General features: G+C 38.3%; 1 protein-coding gene across 4 annotated transcripts in view; it reads left to right on the top strand.

Moving 5' to 3' along the window:
- Nucleotides 1-1,317: 1,317 nt before the first annotated feature.
- Nucleotides 1,318-23,701, top strand: part of LONRF2 (LON peptidase N-terminal domain and ring finger 2) — an 80,201-nt gene continuing 57,817 nt past the window's right edge. For all 4 annotated transcript variants that reach the window (XM_031959143.1, XM_031959141.1, XM_031959142.1 and 1 more), the window contains exon 1: nucleotides 1,318-2,198. In XM_031959143.1, coding sequence (XP_031815003.1) covers nucleotides 1,415-2,198 — 784 coding nt within the window. In that variant the 5' untranslated portion in view covers nucleotides 1,318-1,414. The remainder of the gene's footprint in view (nucleotides 2,199-23,701) is intronic.

Raw genomic sequence — 23,701 nt, 5'->3', positions numbered from 1 at the left:
GTGAATACATATATCATCTATACATACACACATATGTGCATATGTGCACATATGTGTGCGTGCGCGCGTGCTTAAGGGGAGGTGGAAGCCCACGCTCGCCGATTCAGGCATTGCTCAATTGACTTCGGCGGCGGCGGCGGCGGCTCGGAGCCGCTGCCAGGGCCGCCGGCCCGGGAGGAGAAAGGAAAGGAGTTGGCGGAGACGCCAAGGGGGGGGAGGGTCGCCACAGTTACACAACTGACTCCGATTACATAAGCGGGTCGGGGTGGGGAGGAGGAGGGGGGAGAAGAGTGGCGCGCGCCAATAACCGCCGCCGCCTTCGGTCTCACGTGGCTCCCGAGCTCGGTGCCAGAGCCTGCGGCGCGGGGGAGGGGCAGGGGGAGAGAGCTTTGGTGGGAGTGGATGAGGGGGGGTGTGTTTGGGGTTACCTGGCGCCTGGGAAGTGGGGCTCCCGGACGCGAGAAGAGAAAGGGGAGTTAGAAAAGGGGGGACGCTGTAAGTGGAGGTCGAAAGCAAGCTTGGCATTGGCCCCCGCTTGACCCCTCGGGGAGAGCGGCAGGAGGCCGTGGGGACTCCTCCGGCATCCCCGCCTGGCGGGGGCAGCGACGCGCCTGCGTGTTGAGAGACCTGGGTGTGTGTGTGTGTGTGTGTGTGTGTGTGTGTGTGTGCTGCGCCCGCCGGCCCGCGCGTCAGTCGGTCCGCGCGCCCCCGCTCGCGCTGCGCGGCTAGCCCCGACTTCGGGGTGGGGGAAGGGGGCTCCGCGCGCGCGGGGTGGGGGTGGGGTCTCCGCCGGCGGCCGCGCGGGCGGAGCGGGAGTCGGAGCGGCAGCAGAACGAGGGTGCGTGCGTGACGGCGAGGGTGCTCGGCTCGGCTCGGCTCTAGTCCCCTAGCCCAGCCCGCACACACCTCGGGCATTCTCGGGGCTTGGGGGTGCGCCCGGCGCCCTAAGTTAGAGGGTCTCCGGGAGAGGGGGCGCTCTCACTCCCGACCCAAACCTTTTCCATCTCTCCCCGGTCCCACTCCTCTGGACCGGGTGGACGATGCAGCCCCGCCGGGGAGCCCCGCCGCCCTCCCAGCTCTGATGGCCGGGCCCAGCTGCTGCGGGCGCCGCCGGCTGTCGTTGCCGCAGCTCGGGGCGCCGCGCTGCCGCCGGGACCCCTAACTGGCGGCGGCGGCGGCGGCGGCGGCAGCGGCAGCTCCTCTCCTCGCCGGTAGCCCCGCCGCCGCTGCTGCCGCCGCCCGGGGACTGGGAGCGGAGCATCTTCCCCGTCCTCCTCCCTCTCTCCATCCTCGTTCTCCCTCCTTGCTCCGCTCCTTTCTTTCTTCTTTCTGCACCCCACCCCCATCCCCACCCTTCTCCTAGTCTTCCCGGCGCGCGTGGCCATGGCGTGAGGGGCGCCCCTGCCCCGCGGGGATGGGCACTAAGCCGGGCCGGACCGAGCCGGTCTCGCCGCCGCCGGGCCCGGACTCCAGGACCCCGTGTCCCGAGCTTCTGGCGGTGGCGGAAGAGGCCTTTCGCGGCGGCAACTACGAACTGGCGGCCGAGATCTACGGCTCGCAGCTGGCCGAGCTGCCCCAACCCGAGCGCAGCCTCTGCCTGCGGCGAGGGGACGCGCTGGCCCGAGCCGGCCGCGCCGCCGAGGCGCTGGACGCTTACACCGTGGCCGCCCGCCTTGGCGGCCTGCGGCCCGAGGAGCTGAAGGAGTTGGTGGAGAGCTGCGCCCTGGCCATCCGCGAGGAGCTGCGCTTGCCCCCTTGGGAGCCAGCCCTCGGTGGCGGCGCCGGCGGCGGAGAGTCCAGCGCTGGAGATGAGCCGGCTGCGGGCCCCGGCCCTTTCTCTCCCGCCGCCGCCGCCTCTTCCTCCACCCTCTCCGCTGCCTGGGACTTGTTCCGCTGCCCACGGTGCCGGCTTCTGCTTTGCGACCCAGTGACCCTGCACTGCGGACACACTCTGTGCAAGCGCTGCACCGACACGGACCCCGGGCTCCCCGCCGGCCCCTGTTGCCCATCCGCCAAATCCCCGCCCAGTCGAAGGGACAGCTGCCCCTCTCGGGTCAACGTGGTCCTGGGCAACCTGCTGGAGAAGTGCTTTCAGACGGAGAGTCGGGTGCGGAGGCTAGCCAGCCAGGCGGAGAGTTTGCGGCATCAGCACGAGCTGGACGCAGCCTTGCACAAGTACGACCAGGCTTTGGATCTGGGTGAGTGAGAGAGAACCCCTCCTCCTTTCCCACGCTAGCTTCAGGCCACCGGGTGGAACCTCGGGTTACCCGGAGCTTCCTCAGAAGCAGGTGAAAAGATAAATAAGCCCAGGGCTTGGCCAGTGTTTTCTTCCTTTCAAAACACACAACTCCCGATCTACCTTGGTTTAAAAATAAAAGTGTAGTGTGTAACTTTTAGCAGCAAAGTAGCTCTAGGGAGAGGCTACTTGTACTGTGTGGGTGACGGGCGCGCATGTCCTCCCCATCTCTGCCTCCCCCCAAACTCATGCCTGACGGAGGTGCGTTTTTCAGGGTCTCTCCCTCTGCTCCTTTGGGCCGCTATGTTTATTATAGCCAAGTCTTCCCTGGAGCTCTTGCTGAAGTATAACTTTTCCTCATGTATCAGCTGTTGCCTCAGGAGGGGGAGGGTGTTGCTGTGACCTAGTTTTTGTAATCGGAGTGCTTTACGAGTCGTGCAGGAAAATGCAAATAACACACTGCCTTCTGCCCTAGACTTGCTGAGTGTGACTTACAGACTTTGAGATAGCTAGGGTTTTGTTTCCTTTGTCTCTTTGTTAAACTCCTTTCTTTCCTCACTACCTCTTTGAATGCTTTGAATAATTTACATCTTCCTGGGCTCATTACTAAAAAAAAAATTTTTTTTGGTGGTTTTAGAATTATTTATACTGGGGAGAGACTAAGAGAATAACGCTTTGAAAGCTTTCCATCCTCATCTTCCCTTCCCACCTTTAGACCTCCCCCACCCCCGTTTCTATTAGTGACTGACACTACCCTCCCATTCTGGAGTAACTACTTTGAAGCATTGCCAAACTTCTACTATTTTATCCGATCTTTGACAGTTTTAGTCTACTGGCAGTTGTGGTGGGTCTAAAGGTGTGAGCTTTCTTCTACAAATGTGCTCTTTGGTGACAAGGTTTTGAGTGTTGTTTTTGGTAAATGTATTTAAATGGAGAGTTAAGACAAACTTTCTTGAGTGCATTCTTCAATTCAGCAAGCATTTATTGAACTTTTGTTTCTTGCTTGACTTTGTGTTAGGTGCATTGGATACAAAGGAAACAATTCCTGTCTTCAAGAAGCTTAAATTCTTTTGTTATATACCCTTAATGAAGATTTTTAATAATTCATACACTATAGATTTTTAGTTGCAGAAAGTTTATGCTATTAAAAGCAACAGTTTAGCTGGCCTTTGAGTCTGAGAGATCTGAATTCAAATTCTGTTAATTTGTACGAGCTCTGCTAACCATGAGACACTTATCCTGAGTTGCAGAGCAGTAGGTGCTGCTCTTCATTACTAGAGGAATATCAATGAATTCATGAGTCCAATAAAAATGCATTAAATATTGTTTATCAAATTTAATTAGGAAAAACTCTGGGTCAAAAAGTTATATATGGATATTTTTGTTAATTTTATTTAAAAAGATCATGACTTATTACAGACTTTCAGAGTTTGAGATCTTAATAACCATCTGGTCTTAAATATGTGTATATATATATATATATATATTCATTATCTACTATGTGGTAGCTACTATGCTGAGTGCTAATGACTGAAAGACCATGAAAAATGAAAAGGAAGACCTAGAAAAAATGGACCAGTCATGGTTTTTCAGAGGGAAGGAGACAAGAAAAGGAGTAAGATACATAAATTCTTATAAGATAATTTCAGGGCTGAAAGGAGACATTAACAGTTGGGGGGGGGGGGGTGAAGAAAAACCTCCTTTATGAAGTAGCCCTTGAACTGAGGTTTGAAAGAACCTGAGAATTGAAAGGTAAAAGTAAGGAGGAAGTCCATTTGAGATGTGGATTGTGCAAAAGCAGAAAGTCAGGAGCTAGCATGCTCACTTGTCTTGAATGAGGAATAATACATAGTCCTATTTGGCAGGAGTATAAGGTGAAAGAGCATTTTGAAGTCTGGAAAAAGACAGAAACCAGGAAGCACTTTGGATACTAAACAAGATTTTTAAAACTTTTTTTTTTTTTTTTTTTTTTTTTAATCTTAGAGTCAGTAGGAAGTCAGTGGAGCAGAGCAGTGGCAGGATCAGACCTGTGTTTTAGGAATATTATTTTGGCAACTGTGTGGAGAAGAGGTCAGAGAGGAGAGAGACAGAGAGACAGAGACAGACAGACAGACAGACAGACTTGAAGCAGAGACCAGTTAGGAAGCTATTAAAATAGAAAAGTAGTGAGGGCCTGAACTCAGTCATGACCATAAGATTGGAGAGAAGATAAAGATGTTGGAGAGAGAGAATTGTTGAGACTTGGGTGTGATGGAAAAAAGTGAAGAATGAAGGATGACTTGGAGGTTGTGACAAGGGGAGTACCCTTGCCACAGTTCTGCATTTTCACTTAAACCTCTTTAATGGCAGACCTCAGTCAGAATGTTCTGCTTTGGAATTGGTTTAAATGCTTAGGTTCCTCTCCTTACTTGGAGCCCACATCTGCCACTATATAACTTCTGTTCTTTGCTTCAATTGGCCTGCACTTGACAGTTCATCAGATGTTTGAATAAAAATGTTTTGGTTTCTCTCCCACCTAAACAGGCTAAACATTCTCTCTTTAACTTCCTATAACATGGTTTTGGGCAGCCAGGTGGCACAGTGGATATAGTACCAGACCTGGAGTCAGGAATTCCTGATTTCAAATCTGATCTCATATACCTACTAGTTGTGTTGACCCTAGGCAAGTCAGTTTACTCTCTTTGTCTCACTTTCCTCATTTGTAGGAAAAGAAATAGCAAACTCTTCAATATCTTTGCCAGGAAACCCCCAAATGGGGTGACAGAGAATTGGATATGACTGAAATGACTTTAAAACAAAAAGCATGGTTTTGAGATCGATATCTTTAAAATAACCCTTCTCCTGAAAGTCTCCTCCTTAAAATTCAGAATTAAACACCGTACTTCACATGTTTCCACATCAGAGGACCAACTACTATGCTATCACCTCTTCTATACCAGATAACATGCAGCTGAAATCAGAACATTTTTGAGCTTCCAAGTTGTGTTGTTGACTTATACTTTAGCTTTTTTCACTTGAAATATCACATTTTTACACAATATTTTTTCAGTGTATTTTTCTACAGCAAAATCACAGTTATTCTTTTTAAAACTTAATTATACTTATGACATACAGAAGTTTTTTAAAGCAAAAATTAGCGGTGCTTCTTTCATCTACGTCATGATGAGAAACTTGAACTATCAAAAGATATAGTATACAAGTTCTTTTGGAAAAGAAAAATGAACTTTATTCTTTCTCCCACCCACCCCTCTCCTATTCTCAAAAAAATTTCCCAATTTAGGGCAAATTAGTCAAAAGGAAGAGAACCATCTTTCTACTTTGTAAAGAAGTTATTACAATTTGTGTAAGGGCTCAATGGTCACTTCAGTAGTATCATGAATTTACATGACTTTGATCAATATCATTAAGCCAGCATATTCTTAGCCATTAAATTTATTATGAAGATTATTATTATGGAAGGATGACAGCTAAATGTCTATGCTCTGGGCAACTCTAAAAGAAGGCAGTTACATTCTGGCCCCAACTTACTTCCTTCACAAAACATATTTGTGACAAAATACACTGACTTTGATATTATTTCTTCTTTGCTAATCATTTTTCCCTCACTTCATTTGGGTTGTACTTCTTTCTCTTTCTCTCCATTTGTTTAAAACTCTTACATGGTTGTACAATAGGGAGCCCACATCCTACCTCCTCAACACCTTTCCTGATCATCTAGTCAAAATAGTCTTTTCTTCTGCATTTTGAAAGAGACTCATTTGGCATTTATGTAAAAATATACTCTTTTATATTGTAGTTATTTTGTCATCTGTAAATGTCTTAAACTTCTGGAGGATAGGATTATGGCTTTGACCTTATTATCACCATAGCAGTTAACATAGCATCTTGTACATATAAAATGATTTAGTTAATTTTTGATTATTAAAGTGCTAACCTGAAAGCACAGTGATGCAGTATAAAGAGTTTTGGATTTGGAATCAGAAGTTCTTGGTTCTGATTGTGAGTACTTATTTCCTCTAGAATTATGTTATAGCTTCCTCTTACAGTTCTCTAAATCTTCTAGATTTTTTTTTTTTACATGAAATATCACAATTTTTACATCATCTTTTTTTCTGTATATTTTTCTACAGGAAAATCACAATTATATTTTCTAATATTTGATTTCTTTTATTTCTTTTGTAGCACTGAGCAAGTTAATGAATCTCTTAGCTTTACCCTGTAGTACCACATTTACATAATAACCATGGTTATATAATGTTTTAAGGTTTATGCAATAATTATATACATTCTTCTTTGAATCTCACAGGAATCCTATGAAGTAGGTAGTATTATTCCCCATTTCGCAGATGAGAAAACTAATCTTGTTGAATCTAGATGATTTTTAACTGTGATCACATAAAAACATCCGAAGTATTTGAATGCAGGTCTTCTGACCCCAAATAGAGTATTAAAAAAGAAATAGAAAATTTCAGTTAAAGAGAACTTTACATAGTACTCTCCTTTGTAAGAGGAAGAGTTGTTGAGATTTCTTCCATTTTTAAATCCTATGTTTTTGGCATTATGATAGTTGTGAAGAAGTGGAAGAGACTATAGAAAATTGGCTTAATATACAGTCTTTACTCCCTAGGGAGCTTAGAATCTTGTTGCCTGCACATAATGTAATGTGTTTATGGAAGCATTTATTATTATTATTTTTTAATGCTTTTTATGGAAGCTCAGTAAAAAGTTTCTGCTTAAGAGTATGGGAAGGCAATGTGAAGGGGTCAGAATTTAGTTTTGAAGATTAGAATTGGATATGAATTTACAAGAATTGGATAAAATTGAATTGGATATATAGGATATGAATTGTGGTGAGCTTTTCAGGCCAGTAATAGGAACAGTATAAATAGAGAAGGGAAAAAAAATGATACTCAGAAGCAAGTATTAGAAAAGTGACTGCACCAGATCCTCTCTTGCTCTAAGTAATAAGAAAGTTTGGGTAGGTAAGACCAAGTCATAATGAATCTGAATAACCATTTTGGATTTGACCCATTACAGGTAAGAACCCACTAAAACTTTTTTTTTTTTTTTTTTTTTTTTTTTGCCTAGGCAGTTGGGGTCAAGTGACTTGCCCCAGGGTCAAAGAGCTAGGAAGTTAAGTGTCTGAGATCAGATTTGAACTTGGGTCCTGTTTAGTTCAGGGCTGATGCTCTATCCACTTTGCCACCTAGCTGCTCCCTCTACCCCCACTAAGATTTTTTAATCGGTGATGAATGATAGGGTGAAAATGGTAGTTTAGGAAGAGTATAGGGGACAGACAGATCAATTAGGAAAGTTCTGCAGTAATCTGTAGTGATGAGCTCTTGAATCCATTGTAAGAGTAGGAAGAAAGTGGAAAAAATGAAGATGAATTTTGAAGGAAGAATCGGCAGATTTGGTGATTAGCATCTGGATACAGGGTTTGAAGGATATAGTGATAAATCAATAATAACAAGTTTTTTCAATTTGAGATTTTTTTTTTTTTAATAGCCTTTAATTTACAGGATATATACATGGGTAACTTTACAGCATTAACAATTGCCAAACCTCTTGTTCCAATTTTTCACCTCTTGCCCCCACCCTCCCTAAATGGCAGGATGACCAGTAGATGTTAAATATATTAAAATATAACTTAGATACACAATAAGTATACATGACCAAAACATTATTTTGCTGTACAAAAAGAATCAGACTCTGAATTATTGTACAATTAGCTTGTGAAGGAAATCAAAGATGCAGGTGTGCATAAATATAGGGACTGGGAATTCAATGTAATGGTTTTTAGTCATCTCCCAGAGTTCTTTTCTGGGTATAGCTAGTTCAGTTCATTACTGCTCCATTAGAAATGATTTGGTTGATCTCGTTGCTGAGGATGGCCTGATCCATCAGGACTGGTCATCATCTAGTATTGTTGTTGAAGTATATAATGATCTCCTGGTCCTGCTCATTTCACTTAGCATCAGTTCGTGTAAGTCTCTCCAGGCCTTTCTGAAATCATCCTGTTGGTCATTTCTTACAGAACAGTAATATTCCATAATTTTCATATACCACAATTTATTCAGCCATTCTCCAACTGATGGACATCCATTCAGTTTCCAGTTTCTAGCCACTACAAAAGGGCTGCCACAAACATTCGTGCACATACAGGTCCCTTTCCTTCTTTATAATCTCTTTGGGATATAATCCCAGTAGTAACACTGCTGGATCAAAGGGTATGCACAGTTTGATAACTTTTGAGCATAGTTCCAAACTACTCTCCAAAATGGTTGGATTGCTTCACAACTCCACCAACAATGAATCAATGTCCCAGTTTTCCCACATCCCTCCAACAATCATCATTATTTTTTCCTGTCATCTTAGCCAATCTGACAGGTGTGTAGTGGTATCTTAGAGTTCAATTTGAGATTTTAATACTCTTCAAATAGAAAAATCCAATATACAGTTGGAGAGATAGGAGACTAGATAGGAGATAGATAGACAATAGATTACCCCAAGTTCAAGTGTCTGGGCTAAGTACTAGAAATGCCAGGATAGAAAAAGTACAAAAGTGTCTAACCTCAAGAAGATGACCATATTCAGGAATCATTCACACTGAGCTGATTTGATAGCACTGTGAGTTCTAAAGGAGAATAGATATAGAGAGAAGAGCAAAAGTCTTGTGCTCACAATTAGGAGAACAGGCCCCTTCTAATTAGCAGGCAGGCAGTAGAACTATATGGCTAGTATAATATGGAATCTTAAGAGAGGAGGCAGCTTTGAGAATGAAGGGGTGGCCAACTATGTCAAATACTGCACACTAGAAAATAAAAGTTGAGAAGACACTGTTGAATTTGGCAAGAAGGAAGTAAGGTTGCTGATCTTGAAGATAGCGGTGCCACAAAAGTGCTGAATGAAGGAGGTTAGACGAACAGTTGGTCAAACTAATTTTTTGTTTTGCTCATTTTTTTAAAACAATAATTGTGATGATCCTTTGCTCTAAACATTTTTACAATTTCTTTTAGCCTCTCATGGCATTTGGGAACAAATACAAAAGAATTTAGAACAGCTTTTTGTTTTGTTTTGTTGTCAGAGATCCACAAACATAGCCTAAGGCAGTAATAGATAGTAGGTAAGTACCATGTTCTCTTGAACTATTTTTTTGTATTACTGTTAAGTGCTACTCATATGTGCCTGTCTAATAACCTCTTTGTCAGAATGACTTAAAATAGAAGTAAATTTGGCTCTGTATATAATTTCTTGGTATACAATTAAATTACTCTTTGACGGGGGCATACATGGGGAGAAAAGCTTGGATTAGATCTGCTGAAAATCTTTTTGACCACATTTGTAACTTTTGAACAAAGTTGATATGCAGTGGCCATGATTTATAAATACAAAGAATTTGGTGTTTTCTCACTCCAAGGATCTTAAAATAGCAATCATATTTTAACTGGTTGAAGTATTTCTTGTCCCACACCTATTTTGAGTCTGAGGACAAAATAAGCTATTTTATCTTTGGTAAATGACTATATTAATTAATACTAAGGTCAAACTTAGTTGAATATTTTGGATTTTTGATTGGTATGTGCATTTTAATATAATATTTGCTTTAAAAAGTCAGGTTTTATAATTTAACATTGCTCTTTTCCCTATCTATATTGTTTTCATTATGGGGAGCAGAGAGTGAAGAGAGAGAGGAATGGGAAAAGAAAAACTAGCCTTATTAAAGGGTAACGAAACAGTTATTTGTTCTCTATTCCCATTGCTGCCCCACTAGTACAGACCTCACTGCCCTCCTGGACTGTTGAAATAGCCTCTTAACGTGTCTTTGGTGAAAATTATTTCTCTTCCCCTTTCAGTCTCTTTTTCTTTATATGATGAACTAATCTTCCACATAGACAGATCTAATTCGTGTCATTCCTCTGCCTCAAACCCATATGGTTCCCTATTGCCTTCTGAAGAAAGTTCCTCTCTACTATAGTATCTTTCTAACCTTACATAACACTGTTACCTACATGAATCCTATATGCTCTAACCAAACAGTACTCTATGGGTACAGTGTTTTTCTAAATTGTTATATAGAATTTAAAGCTTGAAGGAAGTTTAGCCACCTCATCCAACTTCTCACTCCCCCTAATTTTTGATAAAAAGAAACAGAGAAGTCATCACTTCTCTTCTCTGGAATACTCAAAGGTGGTAAAGCGATAAAATAGAGCCTCAGTTTGAAACCAAGCCCTCTGACTACATTGTTGTTTGTCTTAACATTGTCCTCACCAATTTGCTTGTTTTCCTCAGCAAGAAAATCATACTCTCCTTCTCCCTCCCCTCCCCCCCCATTTGAATATTCTATTTGAAATCCTCTCCATCTTTTTCTAAGTCTAATTCAAAATCTGATTAAGCTAAAAAACTTGCTGTGTATAAATTTTAAACTATGGCAAGGGTACATTTTTGTACCCTTAAAAATGAGGACCAACAGCAACTATTGCAGTAGCATTTGGACCATACTATTTAGTAATTTCAGTAACCAGTGCAACCAGGTTGCTAGTTTCTGTTGTGCTTGCTTTAGTGCTTCTAGTCTCTTTTTGTGCTCCAAATCACCTTCATCCATCTGATCTAGTTTTTGAATCTCAGTGTCCAACTGCTTGTCCACCACTTTGGTTGTCTAAAGCAACTGATTTTCCAGGACTTTTGTAGACATGTTAATAACTTTATGAGGTTCCAAATCAAAAATTATACCTTCTTTGAAGCCTTTCTGATCCTTCTCAGATTGTAATATTCTCAATGTTACTTCCTTAGGCTGATCATAATACTTGCTTTATATTTTTCATGTATTTTCTTTATTACGTTGTAGTGTGTGTGTGTGTGTGTGTGTGGTGTCATTCCTGTATTATTGAGGTCAGGGATTGTAATAATAATTGCAGTATCTATTACATAAGGTGGCTGTGAGTAAAGCACTTTTTTATATAGGTTATAAAGTGCCATATTTAACATGTGCTAATAATAAATGTTACTGAGTTAATTTTATAGATGAAGAAACTGAAGCTTAGAGAGGTTAAGTAAATTGCCCCACTAGCTAAAGTTAAATGTAGAACTAAGACTTAAGAACCATTTTTCTTTCCATTCATGATTTCAAGTGATTTCAGATTCATTTAACCTTTTTTTTTTCCCCATCATTAAGCCTCAGTTCTTGGCTACCTAATGTTCCCTACTAGTATCTTATTGCTTGTAACCCTCTTTACAAACTGGTTTCCCATCAGACTATATTGCACGTGGAAGATAACAGATCTTTACTTGCCTTGTCCTGTTACCTCAAATGGCATACTTGAGATATTTTTAAGTTTTCTACAAAGTGCTGCAGAAAAAAGAAGGGAACAATAATCGAAAAGATTTAAAAGTAAAAAAGGTCTTATTAGTTCTGTTTCCTACCTATAAATTACGGAGAACTGAAGTCTCACTCATTCTTAGTTTTGTCTTTCTGACTGACTTCACCTTCTTCTACCAGGTCTTGTCCACAGTATTTGCTAGATTCCTTCTGCTAGCCTAACCTGATTTTAAAGCAATTCTGGCTTTATTATTTTTAGGGAATTGATTGACTTAGCAAAATTATATTTTAGCCCTTCACAATCTATTTTTTTGGTTCTTAGCTGTAGATTTAGAATATACTCTCCTCCTAACTCCTGTCTTTCTAAGATGAATTGATATTTTCAGTCTTTTTCATGTTTGACTACTCTGGTCCATTAGTGTATGGAGAAGTAATGCTGACCTCTGGCTTTGTGAATAAGCAATATCCTTCCCTCTATGGCCTCTCCATTTCATTCTCCATATGGCTTGCCAAATCATGTTCCTAAGGCACAGACTTGATCCATGTTATTCTACTGCTCAAAACCTAGTGGCTCCCTATTGACTCTAATAAAACACAAACTTCCCAGCCTAATGTATGAGCCCCTCCAAGGTTAGCTCTGTCCTACCTTTTGAGCCTTGTTTCATGTTACTCACCCCACAAATTTCATATTCTAGCCAAGATTCACTATAAGATAAACCCTGTGTTTCAGCAAACCATCTAAAAAGACCTGTAATCTACTCCCTTTTCAACTCAAATGTTTGAGGTGGGGAGAGTGACCTTCTGTCTTAGGGAAATGAGACATTTAGCATCTATGTAGGAGCTAGATTGGAGGAAAGAGGGACTTGATGCTGGGAGATCAATCAAGCTATTGCAGTAGTCCAAGTGAGATTATGTTTCCTCCTCCAAGGAACCTCAATTCAGTTCTATCAACATTATTAATTGCCTACTCTAAACATTGCATTACATGCTAGGGATACAAAAAAAAGGCAAAAGATGGTCTTTGCACTCAAAGACTTAGAATCCTAATGAGGAAGACAATATGCAAACAAATACATACTAAGCAAGCTTTATGTAGAAAAAAACAGGAAATCATTTTAAAAAGGAAAGTACTCAAATTAAGTAGGGTCTGGTAATATTTCCTGTAGAAGATTGGGATTTTAGTTAGTTCTTAAAGGAAGTCAAGGAGATAAGTAGAGCAGAGGAGGAAGTGTTCCAGGAATCGGGGATAACCAGGAAAAAAGCCCAGGATGGAGAGAATGTCTTGTTCATGAGCCTGTTGTCACTGGATTGGAGAGTAAGATAAAAGGAAACTAAAATAAGGTAATTTATGGACTTGGAATGCAAAAAAGAACATTTTGTAGTTCATATAGGCCCAAGGTTAACTAAGCTTTTTCTATTTGAGACCCTTTTGGCTGAGATTTTTTTTTTTTTTTTTTTTTTTTTTTTTTTCAGAATTCTGTCTTGATTCTGAGCTGAGATGTTTCTGGCAGCATTTATGCAAACGCAGTGCAGCATGGACATGTGCTGCCAGAAACATCTCAGATTCATTGCACATTTGATTTTGAATTAATCTTTGGTTGCTGCATTCAGAAACCTTTTACTGTTGCCAAATTTTTCTGAACCCCCACATTCAATTATGTGATCCCTTATGGAGTAATCCACAGTTTAAGAAGTTTTGCTGTAAGCAATAGGAAGTCACTGGAGTTTATTGAGTAGGGAGGTGACAAGATCAGACCTAAGTTTTAAGAAAATCATTTTGGTGGCTTAAATGGAGGAAGGGGAAGTGGGGAGAGACTTGAACAAGCAAACCCACCGGCAGGCTATTGCAGTTATCAGTGTGTAAGGTGATGAGTCTGCACCAGAGGTAACAGGAAAGAGGAAAAAGTTGTATTGGAGAGATGTTGCAAAAGTGAAATCTAAAGGCTTTGGCATCAGCTTGGATATGCTGGGTGAGAGACAGTGAGGAGGAGCTCAATGTCTACGTTGGTAGCCTGAAGCACGAGTTGGAGAATGATGTTACCCTCTACAGTAAGGGGATGGTTTGGGGGGAAATAATGAATTCTCTTTCAGACAAGAAAATAAGTTTGTTTTGCATTTAAGGTGTCCTCCAGATATGCAGTTTGAGAATGTGTGAAAGGTAGAAGTGAGATTGGAGATCAGCAGAGAGATTGAAGCAGGATAGGTAGATTATAAAGATGGTGTTTACCATAAGAATTGATGAGAACATCAAGAGAAATAGCATAGAGGGAGAAAAGGAGGACCCAGCACAGATGTCTGAGAGACACTTATTGTTGAAGGAAATGATTTGGAGGAGGATCTAGCAAAGGAGACAGGTGTGATCAGATAGGTAACAATGAGAATCAGTAAAGTCCCAGAAACCTTTGTAAAAGCCCTAATTTGGTTTTTGAAAACTACCATGTTTTTCAAAACATGATATTTAATCCAAATGCCAATTAAATTAGATATCTTACATCTAAAAACAGAGAACAGTTTATAATTTTGATGTATACATATATATGTATATAGTTTTAGCTATAAAAAGTTTTTTTATTAAGCTTAATTCCTAATAACAAACTAATTTTTTTAAAACACATGTTCTTTGTCCTAAGACATTAAGAAATGAGAATATTAAGAAATATTTAAGAAAAAGAGAATGTTAAGGGGAAGAGAGTGATCAACAGTGTCAAAAACTGCCGAGAAGGCAAAGGAAAGAAGGATGGAGAACAAACCATTGAATCTGGCAACTTTGGAGAAAGAACTTTGGGTAGGACATCTTTGTAGTTGATCTTTTCAGTAGTTTAGCCACAAAGGGCAGAAGAAAAATGGGATTAGTAGGGTTGGAAGCATCAAGTGAAGTTTTTTTGTTTTTTTCAGGATAGGGCAAAATATGGGCATATTTATAGGCAGTAGGAAATGGATTCAGTAGAGAGGGAGAGATTAAAAATAAGTGAAAGAGTAGGACTGACAGAGAAGACAATATTTGTTGGAGGACATAGGGTAGAATGGGATTGCTTGAAAAAAGTCTCCATAATGAGAAAGGCCACCTTACCAGATGAAAGTGGCAGAAGGTTCTTAGCTGAGAAAGTGGGGGGAAGAAGAGTCAGGGGAGATTTGAGATCCAGAGATTGTCAATTCCCACCTTTCTAACTACTAGAAGCCCAGGATCACCATAAATACCTATTCATGCAGTGTCTTACTTAGAAACTTTCCTTCTGGCTCCCATGAATATAAAACCATAGTATCATTTATTTATATCATACTAAGTTTGGTTGTTTTTTTTATATACATACATCATTTGAGAGGAGAAATTACCTATTCCTTTTAGGAAATAGAAAATAGTTGTTCCTGAAAATGTATCCCCATGAAAATACAGTCTTTTTGTAAGAAGAGGGTGGTTTTTGGTTTCTCTTTACAGCTCTGAGATCTAAGTCTAGCACTGCACCTTGCATGTAAGATAGGAAAGCTTAGTAAATCTGTGGATGATTAGAATATATGACACTGAACTAAGATAGATTTGCTATAGACCCCAACTTCTTGAACTGTGGGTCATGATCCTATATGGGAGTCTTGCACCTGTATAGGAGTAACAAAATTATGATGTATTATCAGTAAAAGTTTGATTTGTGTCCCTATATACCAAATTCATGTAAAAATTTCTTAGGGGTTGTGAATAGGAAAAGTTCTTAAACTTAAACATTGTTATAGACCATATTTTCTATTCTCCTACTCCAAGATTGCTAGCATCATCTTCTAACAGATTACAGTGTAGCTAATATATAAAATTTAAATCATTAATAATTTAATACTAATACTTGGGATATCCTTTATGAAAAACACTTATAGGCTTGTAGGGGGAGATCTCATAAAGATAATTAAGCTGTGTCTCCATAGTGTTCAAAATCAAGTACTAGGCATGTTGCATATACAAATATTTAATACTATTTAACAAATGTATGTTAATTAATAGTGTTAATATCATAATCAATATTATGAAGGTAATGGGAAAGGCACAGTATAGTATGTGAAGCCACAGGAAGGAAAGATCATTTTCAACTGGGTGAATCAGGGATTACTTCTTGAAGAAGATACTGTTTGGCTAGGCCTGGAAGGATTTCTTTTTTTATTTTTTTATTAAAGCTTTTTATTTTCAAAACATATGGATGGATGGATGGATAATTTTTCAACACTGACTCTTGCAAAACCTTGTGTTCCAAATTTTCCCCTTCTTCTCCCCAACCCCTCCTCCAGATGGCAAGTAATCCAATATATGTTATACATGTTAAAATATATGTTAAATCCAACATATGTAAACATATTTATACAATTATCTTGCTGCACAAGAAAAATCTGATCAAAAAAGAAGCAAAATGCAAATGAACAGCAACAAAGAGAGTGAAAATGCCATGTTGTGGTCCACACTCAGTTCCCACTGTTCTCTCTCTGGGTGTAGATGGTTCTCTTCCTTACAAGATTATTGGAACTGGCCTCAATCATTTCATTATTGGAAAGAATCCAAAGTCCAAAAAAGAGTCCAATTTTAAGAGTCACTGGACGTGACTCAGAATTGATCATCATATAATCTTACTATTGCTGTGTATAATGATCTCCTGGTTCTGCTCATTTTACTTGGCATCAGTTCCTGTAAGTCTCTCCAGGCCTCTCTGAAATCATCCTGATGGTCGTTTCTTACCAGAACAATAATATTCCATAACATTCATATACCATAAATTATTCAGCCATTCTCCACTGAAGGGTATCCACTCAGTTTCCATTTCTTGCCACTACAAAAAGGGCTACTAGAAACGTTTTTGAACATATGTGGGTCCCTTTCCCTTTAAGATTTCTTTGGGATATAAACCCAGTAGTAGCACTGCTGGATCAAAGGGGGTACGCACAGTTTGATAACTTTTTGAGCATAGTTCCAAATTGCTCTCCAGAATGTTTGGATCTGTTCACAATTCTACCAACAATGTATCTGTCCAGTTTTCCCGCATCTCCTCCAATATTCATCATTATCTTTTCCTGTCATCTTAGCCAATCTGAGAGATTTGTAGTAGTATCTCAGAGTTGCCTTAATTTGCATTTCTCTGATCAATAGTGATTTGGAACACCTTTTCATATGACTAGAAATTTCTTCTGAAAATTGTTCATATCCTTTGACCGTTTATCAATTGGAGAATGGCTTGAACTATTATAAATTTGAGTCAATTCTCTATGTATTTTAGAAATGAGTACTTTATTAGAACCTTTGAATGTAAAAATGTTTTCTCAATTTATTGCTTCCTTTCTAATCTTGTTCGCATTAGTTTTGTTTGTACAAAACCTTTTTAACAATATAATCAGTTATCTATTTTGTGATCAGTAATGAGTTCCAGTTTTGTTTTGTTTTTTTGGTCACAAATTCCTTCCTTCTCCATAGATCTGAGAGAGAGAACTATCCTATGTTCTTCTAATTTATTTATAATATCATTCTTTATGTCTATATCATGAACCCATTTCGACCTTATCTTGGTATACAGTGTTAGGTGTGGGTCACTGCCTAGTTTCTGTTGTACTAGTTTCTAATTTTCCCATCAATTCTCATCAAATAATGAGTTTTTATCCCAAAAGGTAGGGTCTTTGGGTTTGTCAAACACTAGATTAGTATAGTCATTGACTATTTTGTCCTATGAACCTAATCTATTCCACTAATCCTTCTCTTTTTAATATTTAGCCAGTACCAAATGGTTTTTGATGATTGCTGCTTTATAACATAGTTTTAGGTCAGGCATAGCTAGGCCACCTCTGAAAGGATTTCTTATAATAGAAATGGATAGGAGACAAGGTGAGTAAAATACAAACAATAACTATATATAAGGGGCAAAAGGTTGTTTTTCTGATTTATCTGTAGTATTTCAAATAATCATTTGGATTGGTTTGGGCTGGATAAGTTTGTAGAGGTGCTTTTGAATGCCAAACTCAGAACCTTAGGCTTTATTCATTTTGCATTAGGGAGACATTTGAAGGTTATGAATAGAAGAATGACAGCAGATTTGGGAGTAAGGGATATTACTGTGGCAGTGGTATGAAGGATTAGACTGGAGTCAAGAAGGTATGTTAGGAGGCTTTCTCTTAGGAGTTCAGGTGTTTTGTACTAAAGGTGTTTCTGTACTAGGATGAAGAAAGAACACAATTAATTCAAAGTAAATTGTGAGGCACATACACAAGATTTAGTAACTTAATCTCAGAAATTATGGGAAATGAAGGCAAGGGAAGAATCAAAGCTAACAATGAAATTTTTAAGTATGAGTGACTGAAATTGATGCCATTAATGGAAACTGGGAGGTATTGGAGGCACAGTAATAGGTACTATCTTGAATAGATAAAATAAGAAGCTTAAGTAAAAATAGGATACTTAGGAATAGAAATTACCAAAGTGGACTCTTTCTCTAAATAAATATAAATTTATTGCATGATTTAGGAGATATACATTCTTTTAGTAACTTGAAAAAATATATTATTAGTAAAGCTAAGACTATTGAAACCATATAAGCCATGGTTTTCTCCGATGTAATTCTTTCCTTTAGTACTTTGAAAATATTAGAATTTTTTATTTTTTAAGCCATTCTTAAAGCAATTTTTAATTTAATTAATTATTTTTTTTGCTGAGGCAATCAATTAGGCTTAAGTGACTTGTCCCCAAATCACACAGCCAGGAAGTGTTAAGTGTCTGAACTCCTATTTGCACTCAGGTCCTTTTGACTAAAGGGCTGGTGCTCTATCCACTGCACTACTTAGCTGCGCCCTCCCCCTCAAAAAAAAAAAAATTATTTTAAGAATTTTTGATACCTAAGGTTTTTGTAAAAATAATTTTGTGTGTTTTGAATTTTCACATTTTTTTTTAAAGAAAAGCCAAATATGGTAATCAAGTATGTTTTTAAAAATTAATTTGTTATTAGGAATTAAATTGAGCACATGATAACTGTTTTATCATGATAGGATAAGAAGATAGTGAGGGACAAATATGAAAAATCAAAATTAAATGTAAGATATACAATTTGGCATATAGATGTCAGTCATTAATCTATAGATAAGAAATATGGTAATCTTCAAAAAAACAGATTAGAATTTTTATGAAGTCCTACTTCTACAACTTTTACCAAGACCAGGCAAATTTCTATAATGTTAAAGATCCCTGAGTACAGACTCTGAGAGCAGTAGATTTTCTGTCTGTCTAGAAAATGGGGGGAGGGAAAATTCTTATTCCCAGCAAATGCTAAAATAGTAGTGGTTTAACTGTTTGAGTCCATCTTATTCTGCGAATACAATTTCCAATTATTTCACAGTTTAATTTTTTTCAAAGCATCTTTTTACTTATCATTGCAACCAAAATCTAACAGGACTTAAATCTAAACTTCAATATTACTTAGATCTTATATTCACATTTAGAAGTTTTGTATAATCCAACCTTTCAAGGCTTTTTTCATGGAACTTACTGGCTGGATTCTAAGTAGATGGTAGGAATACCCATGTAATACTCTCTCTTTTTCTTAGTTGTTCAAGTTACAGACCTTAAATCATTTGCTCCAAATACTCTGAAGGAAAAGCATATATTGTTCAATTTGAAAACTTTAAAATGGGTACATAATTTTTTATGTCCTCATATAGTGGTCCTGAAGAGGACAGTGTTCATGCATGAGATTTTTAATCTCCAATGTTATTTTAAGTACTAATGTTATTTTTACTTGAGCCTTTTGGCAAATTCTGGGACCATTTAAAAACTTTTATTCTTTTATGACTATCAGTTCTCCCATACCCAAGTTCTTTATATATAATCGTTAAAAACAAAAACAAAACACCCCAAACCCCAATTATTTGGTCTTATCTTGGAAGCATTTTTGTAGTTTATTTTATCTAAGAGTTAAAGAATTGGCTCTTTTTAGTGAATTTTCCCACATTCTTTATAGTTCTTTGATATTTGATCTCACTTTACAGTTTTTGTTTACAAGATTTCAAAGCAATATTTCCTTTCCTTCTAGGTACAGTTTGGGCAGTTACCTTTAGGTGAGTGGCTCTTAATCTGTTTTGCAAAAACTCTGATCTATAAGTTTCAGGTGGCCCATGAACTTGGATGGGGGAAAAAAATTACTTTTTTTATTTTCACTAATGTCTACTTGGAATTTAGCATTTCTTCTAATTGTTGAGTGTAGGCAACAAATTCTGGTAGGAGTAGTATCTATGACTTTTTTACAATAGAAATCGAATATTTCTATATCGCATTCCAATTGTAGCATTCTTAATATTGTTTATGCTTATTACTACTAAAATTATTATAGTTATTAAGCTTGCTGATAGACTGTACATGATCAATGCTAGCTACAGACTTTATTGTAATCAAATTGCTTTTCTTTGTAATCCTTTGTATTTTATGCACTTAACATTCAGTGGTCAACAGATACCAAATTTGGTCTTGTCTTTCAAAAAAGTTAATAATCCCTGCTCTAGTGAATTGTAAAGGAACAATAGATTTGAAGTTTAAATGACTAGTCTAATCCAGAGTTTCAATTCATCAACAACATAGATTAACTTGCTTTGATATTCAATTATGCTTTTTCTATAAAAACAAATTCTTAAATCGGCTAAAGAGAAGCAATTAGCTAGTTCCAGCAGAATATTATTTAAAAGGGCAACTGTATTTTAGAGCAATCATTAAAGAAACAATACAGATATCGAGGAATATTATTCTATCAACTTGACTTATTCTTACAAATTTGAAGCTGTTATCAATGCTTAATAAAACCTTTCTAACTCAGCTTGAGTCTATTTATACACACACACACACACCATTCTGACTTAGTAATTAAGGGCAATAAAAGCAGCTTGGTGTCTAAAGCCTTTGTTAGGTGGCTTATATTTATTTAGTTTTGCTTTTCTCTGTTAAGAGCTACATTTTTACAATTTATTACAGCAATGTTATTAGTTGTCTCTAATATCCTAAGATCTTCTTTTTGAGGGGTTTCTGCATAAAACCCCTATGTTATCTATCGTCTTTTTCAGGTCAAGGTCTTCTTGGCATCCAGCTTTTATGTCACTAGTGGAAAAAACACTAGTGGAAGCAGACCTGAGGAATAATCTTAACGCTGAAACTATTTTTGTGACATTTGGGATGTTATACCATCTTTCTGGGAGCCTCACACAGAAGAAATAACAGGATTAAATGAAATGACTTCTGAGGTCTTTTCTTCCATCATATAATTAGAAATGAGCATTCCCTTGGTTTTCTTATTGACAGGTCTGTAGTTTTGCAACCTGGCTTTCTATAAGAGATTTCTGAAAGAGATCAAACCTCTGTTCAGGCTATATAATTTAAAGACTTTTAAGGAGTAGGTATTTAAAATAGAAAAAGAAAATATTTTCCTTATGATTAGAATTGCCATCTACTTTCTTTGTTCCTGATAGGTGCATCTGTACAGGTGTATGGGAAATCCCATCTTGTTACTGAGATAATATTACTAGCTTTGTCAACAAGAATTGTTGTCTGATCCTGAGGAAGGGACAAAATATTTTTCTATCCAGATCAGGGATTGTTAACCTTTCTTGTGTTGTGGCTACCCTTTGGCATTTTGGAAAAAGCTATGGATTACTTCTCAAAATAATTTTTTAAATGAATAAAAATACATAATATTACAAAGAATGCCAATTATATTGAAGTACACTTACCAAAATATTTTAAAGAAAACAAATTCTTGGGTTCTAGATTAGGAACCATTCATCTAGATATGTATTCCCTAACTCTCTCTGTTTCCAAAATTCTCAGGCTATTTTTTATTATTGGATATATTGTATATATACCAAATAAAATGTCTAAATCAACTTTAAAAACATAAATGGAGGCAAAGCTAATTTTATTTAGAACCTGGTATGTATGATATGAAAGAAGAGGCAGTCTAGTATAGTGAGAAGAAAGCTGTCTTGGGACTCAGGAATATCTAGGTTTAAATTGGATCTCTAATAAATCCTGATCAGTGACCCTGGGCCGTCAGTTAACCTCTCTGTGTTCCTATAAACAATTCTCTAAGGCTAAAATGTGAAGAGATGGTTACTGTTAAGGGAAATTTCTCATTGGAAGCTTCCTAGCTTTTTGACTTCCTTCCCTCCCTTCCTTCCCTGCCCTCCCTCCATTCACTTTCCCCCTCTCCTTTCTTTCCTTCCTCTCTCTCCCTTCCCCTTCCCTCTGCCTTTACCTTTCTTCCCTCCCTGCCTCCTTTACTTCTCTCCCTCCCTGTCTTCCTCCTTCCTTTCCTTCACTCCTTCCCTCCTGACAGCTCAAGGTAAGGAATTTCCTCCTTCAGTGCACATCAGCACCTTCAGAGTCCGTTGTTCATTAAGTAGTTCTGTCTCTCATAATATGTATATGTGTACGTGCACATACATAGTATAAATTCTGGCTTTAGATCTGAATTTCTAGGTTTGTGAACTTCGTTTTTATATTTATTTGAAAAGATTCATAAAAGATCCCTGTATTGCCATAGCTCATTCACTGTACAGGTCATTCCTTGACTTAAGAAACACTGACTCAAAGAGCTGTTGTCCCTCCCTTTCCCTGCCAGAGCCTGTACTGCCATGGTAGCTGCCATGAAAACAAACAAAACAAAACAAAACTTGGAACTTTTAGATAGTCTGTTGTTTCAGAAATGGAGAATGAGAAGAAACTGAAAGGCAGACAGCTTAGTGAAGAGAAACTGAGAGCAAAATACTATGTAGGGTCAACCTGCTTCTAAAATTTCTTGATCCATTGTTACTTGATTTCATTCTCTTTGAATCCTGTCCGTGATTTCACTAATTAAAAATTAATTTGTTTTTTATAGGCCCCTTTAAAAGATACAAAAACTTGAGAAATTTTTTGGAATCTAATTTTTTAATGCCGTATTTTAAATTTAAGTAGCTTTCCTTCCAACACTTAGCTGAGATAAACTGCTATGGAAATAATAGCCTTCATTTGTCTATCTGTTATATCTATTCATTGGTGAAGGCAACATAGAGTGAAATACAGTTGAAAAATCTGGAGAATTTTGTCTGTGAGAACAGGCCTAAGTCTAATGGTATTGATTGGTGTTTAGAATTGGGTTTATTAAGTCAGTCTGAAGCTGTTGAGTCTGACAAAAGAATTAGGAGGTAAAAGAAAAGGAGCTGGAAGCATATAGGCAAAATTTGTCTTTTAACATCCCCGTCTCAGAATGTTGTCTTGCACAGACTTTTTGCCCTCTCACCTAAGAAAAAAGGGCAGAAATTGTCTTCTTCTTGGTACTCCTGCCTGGCATTTTGTCAGCCAAAATTAGTTTGTCTTTTTTTTTTTTTTTTTTTTTTTTTTTTTTGTGGACCAACCTGGAAACCTTTCAAAAAAAAAAAATACAAACTTCTGGGATATGACTTCCTGATACATGATGCCTGAATTAGATTCATAGTGAAAAGGATGATTCCAATAAATATAGTTCTTGTTGAAAATGGGCTTTGATATATGAGTTTGGCTAAAATGGAATATATCAGTGTGCATTACCATTGAAGAATTCAAAACAGGCTAAATAGGTAAATATTTTGGATAAATAGTGTTTATTCCAAGCTTCTTTTCCCTTTCTGTCACTTGTTATCTCAAAGGAAGGCAGAGAAAAGAAAAATGCATCTTATTCTTAGTTCTGTAATGAATCTCCTGCTATGTGACAAATTATTTGAACGAGTTCCTGTACCTCTCCTGATATGCTTCCTCCTCTGCCAAATATGGTGATTGGGCCAGTGACTAAGCTGTATTTATCTGGAGGTCTAGGATTCTAAGATTACATAGGAAAACATTTCCTTTATTGATGCTATATCTAAGGATGAAGATCTTAAAGATGATTCAAAAGAATCTTCAAAATGTTTATTTTGTTTTTAGTGTTAAATCCAAGAGAAATCTTTCTTGTTGGTCAGGTTATTGAAGGATCCCTTTGAGAAGAGAATATATATAGTCTATAGGATTACTATAGATTTAAAGTGGGAGATTGGTATTTTCTAGTTCATGTGTTCTTAATATTTTTTATTTTTTACTTAGAGACTCCTTTACTTTGTTTGTCCATGATAAGACCTATGGACCCTTTCACAGACCTATGGAC

Source organism: Sarcophilus harrisii, chromosome 3, assembly GCF_902635505.1.
Source record: "Sarcophilus harrisii chromosome 3, mSarHar1.11, whole genome shotgun sequence".
NCBI lineage: Eukaryota > Metazoa > Chordata > Mammalia > Dasyuromorphia > Dasyuridae > Sarcophilus > Sarcophilus harrisii.
This window is presented reverse-complemented; position numbering and strand designations above follow the sequence as displayed.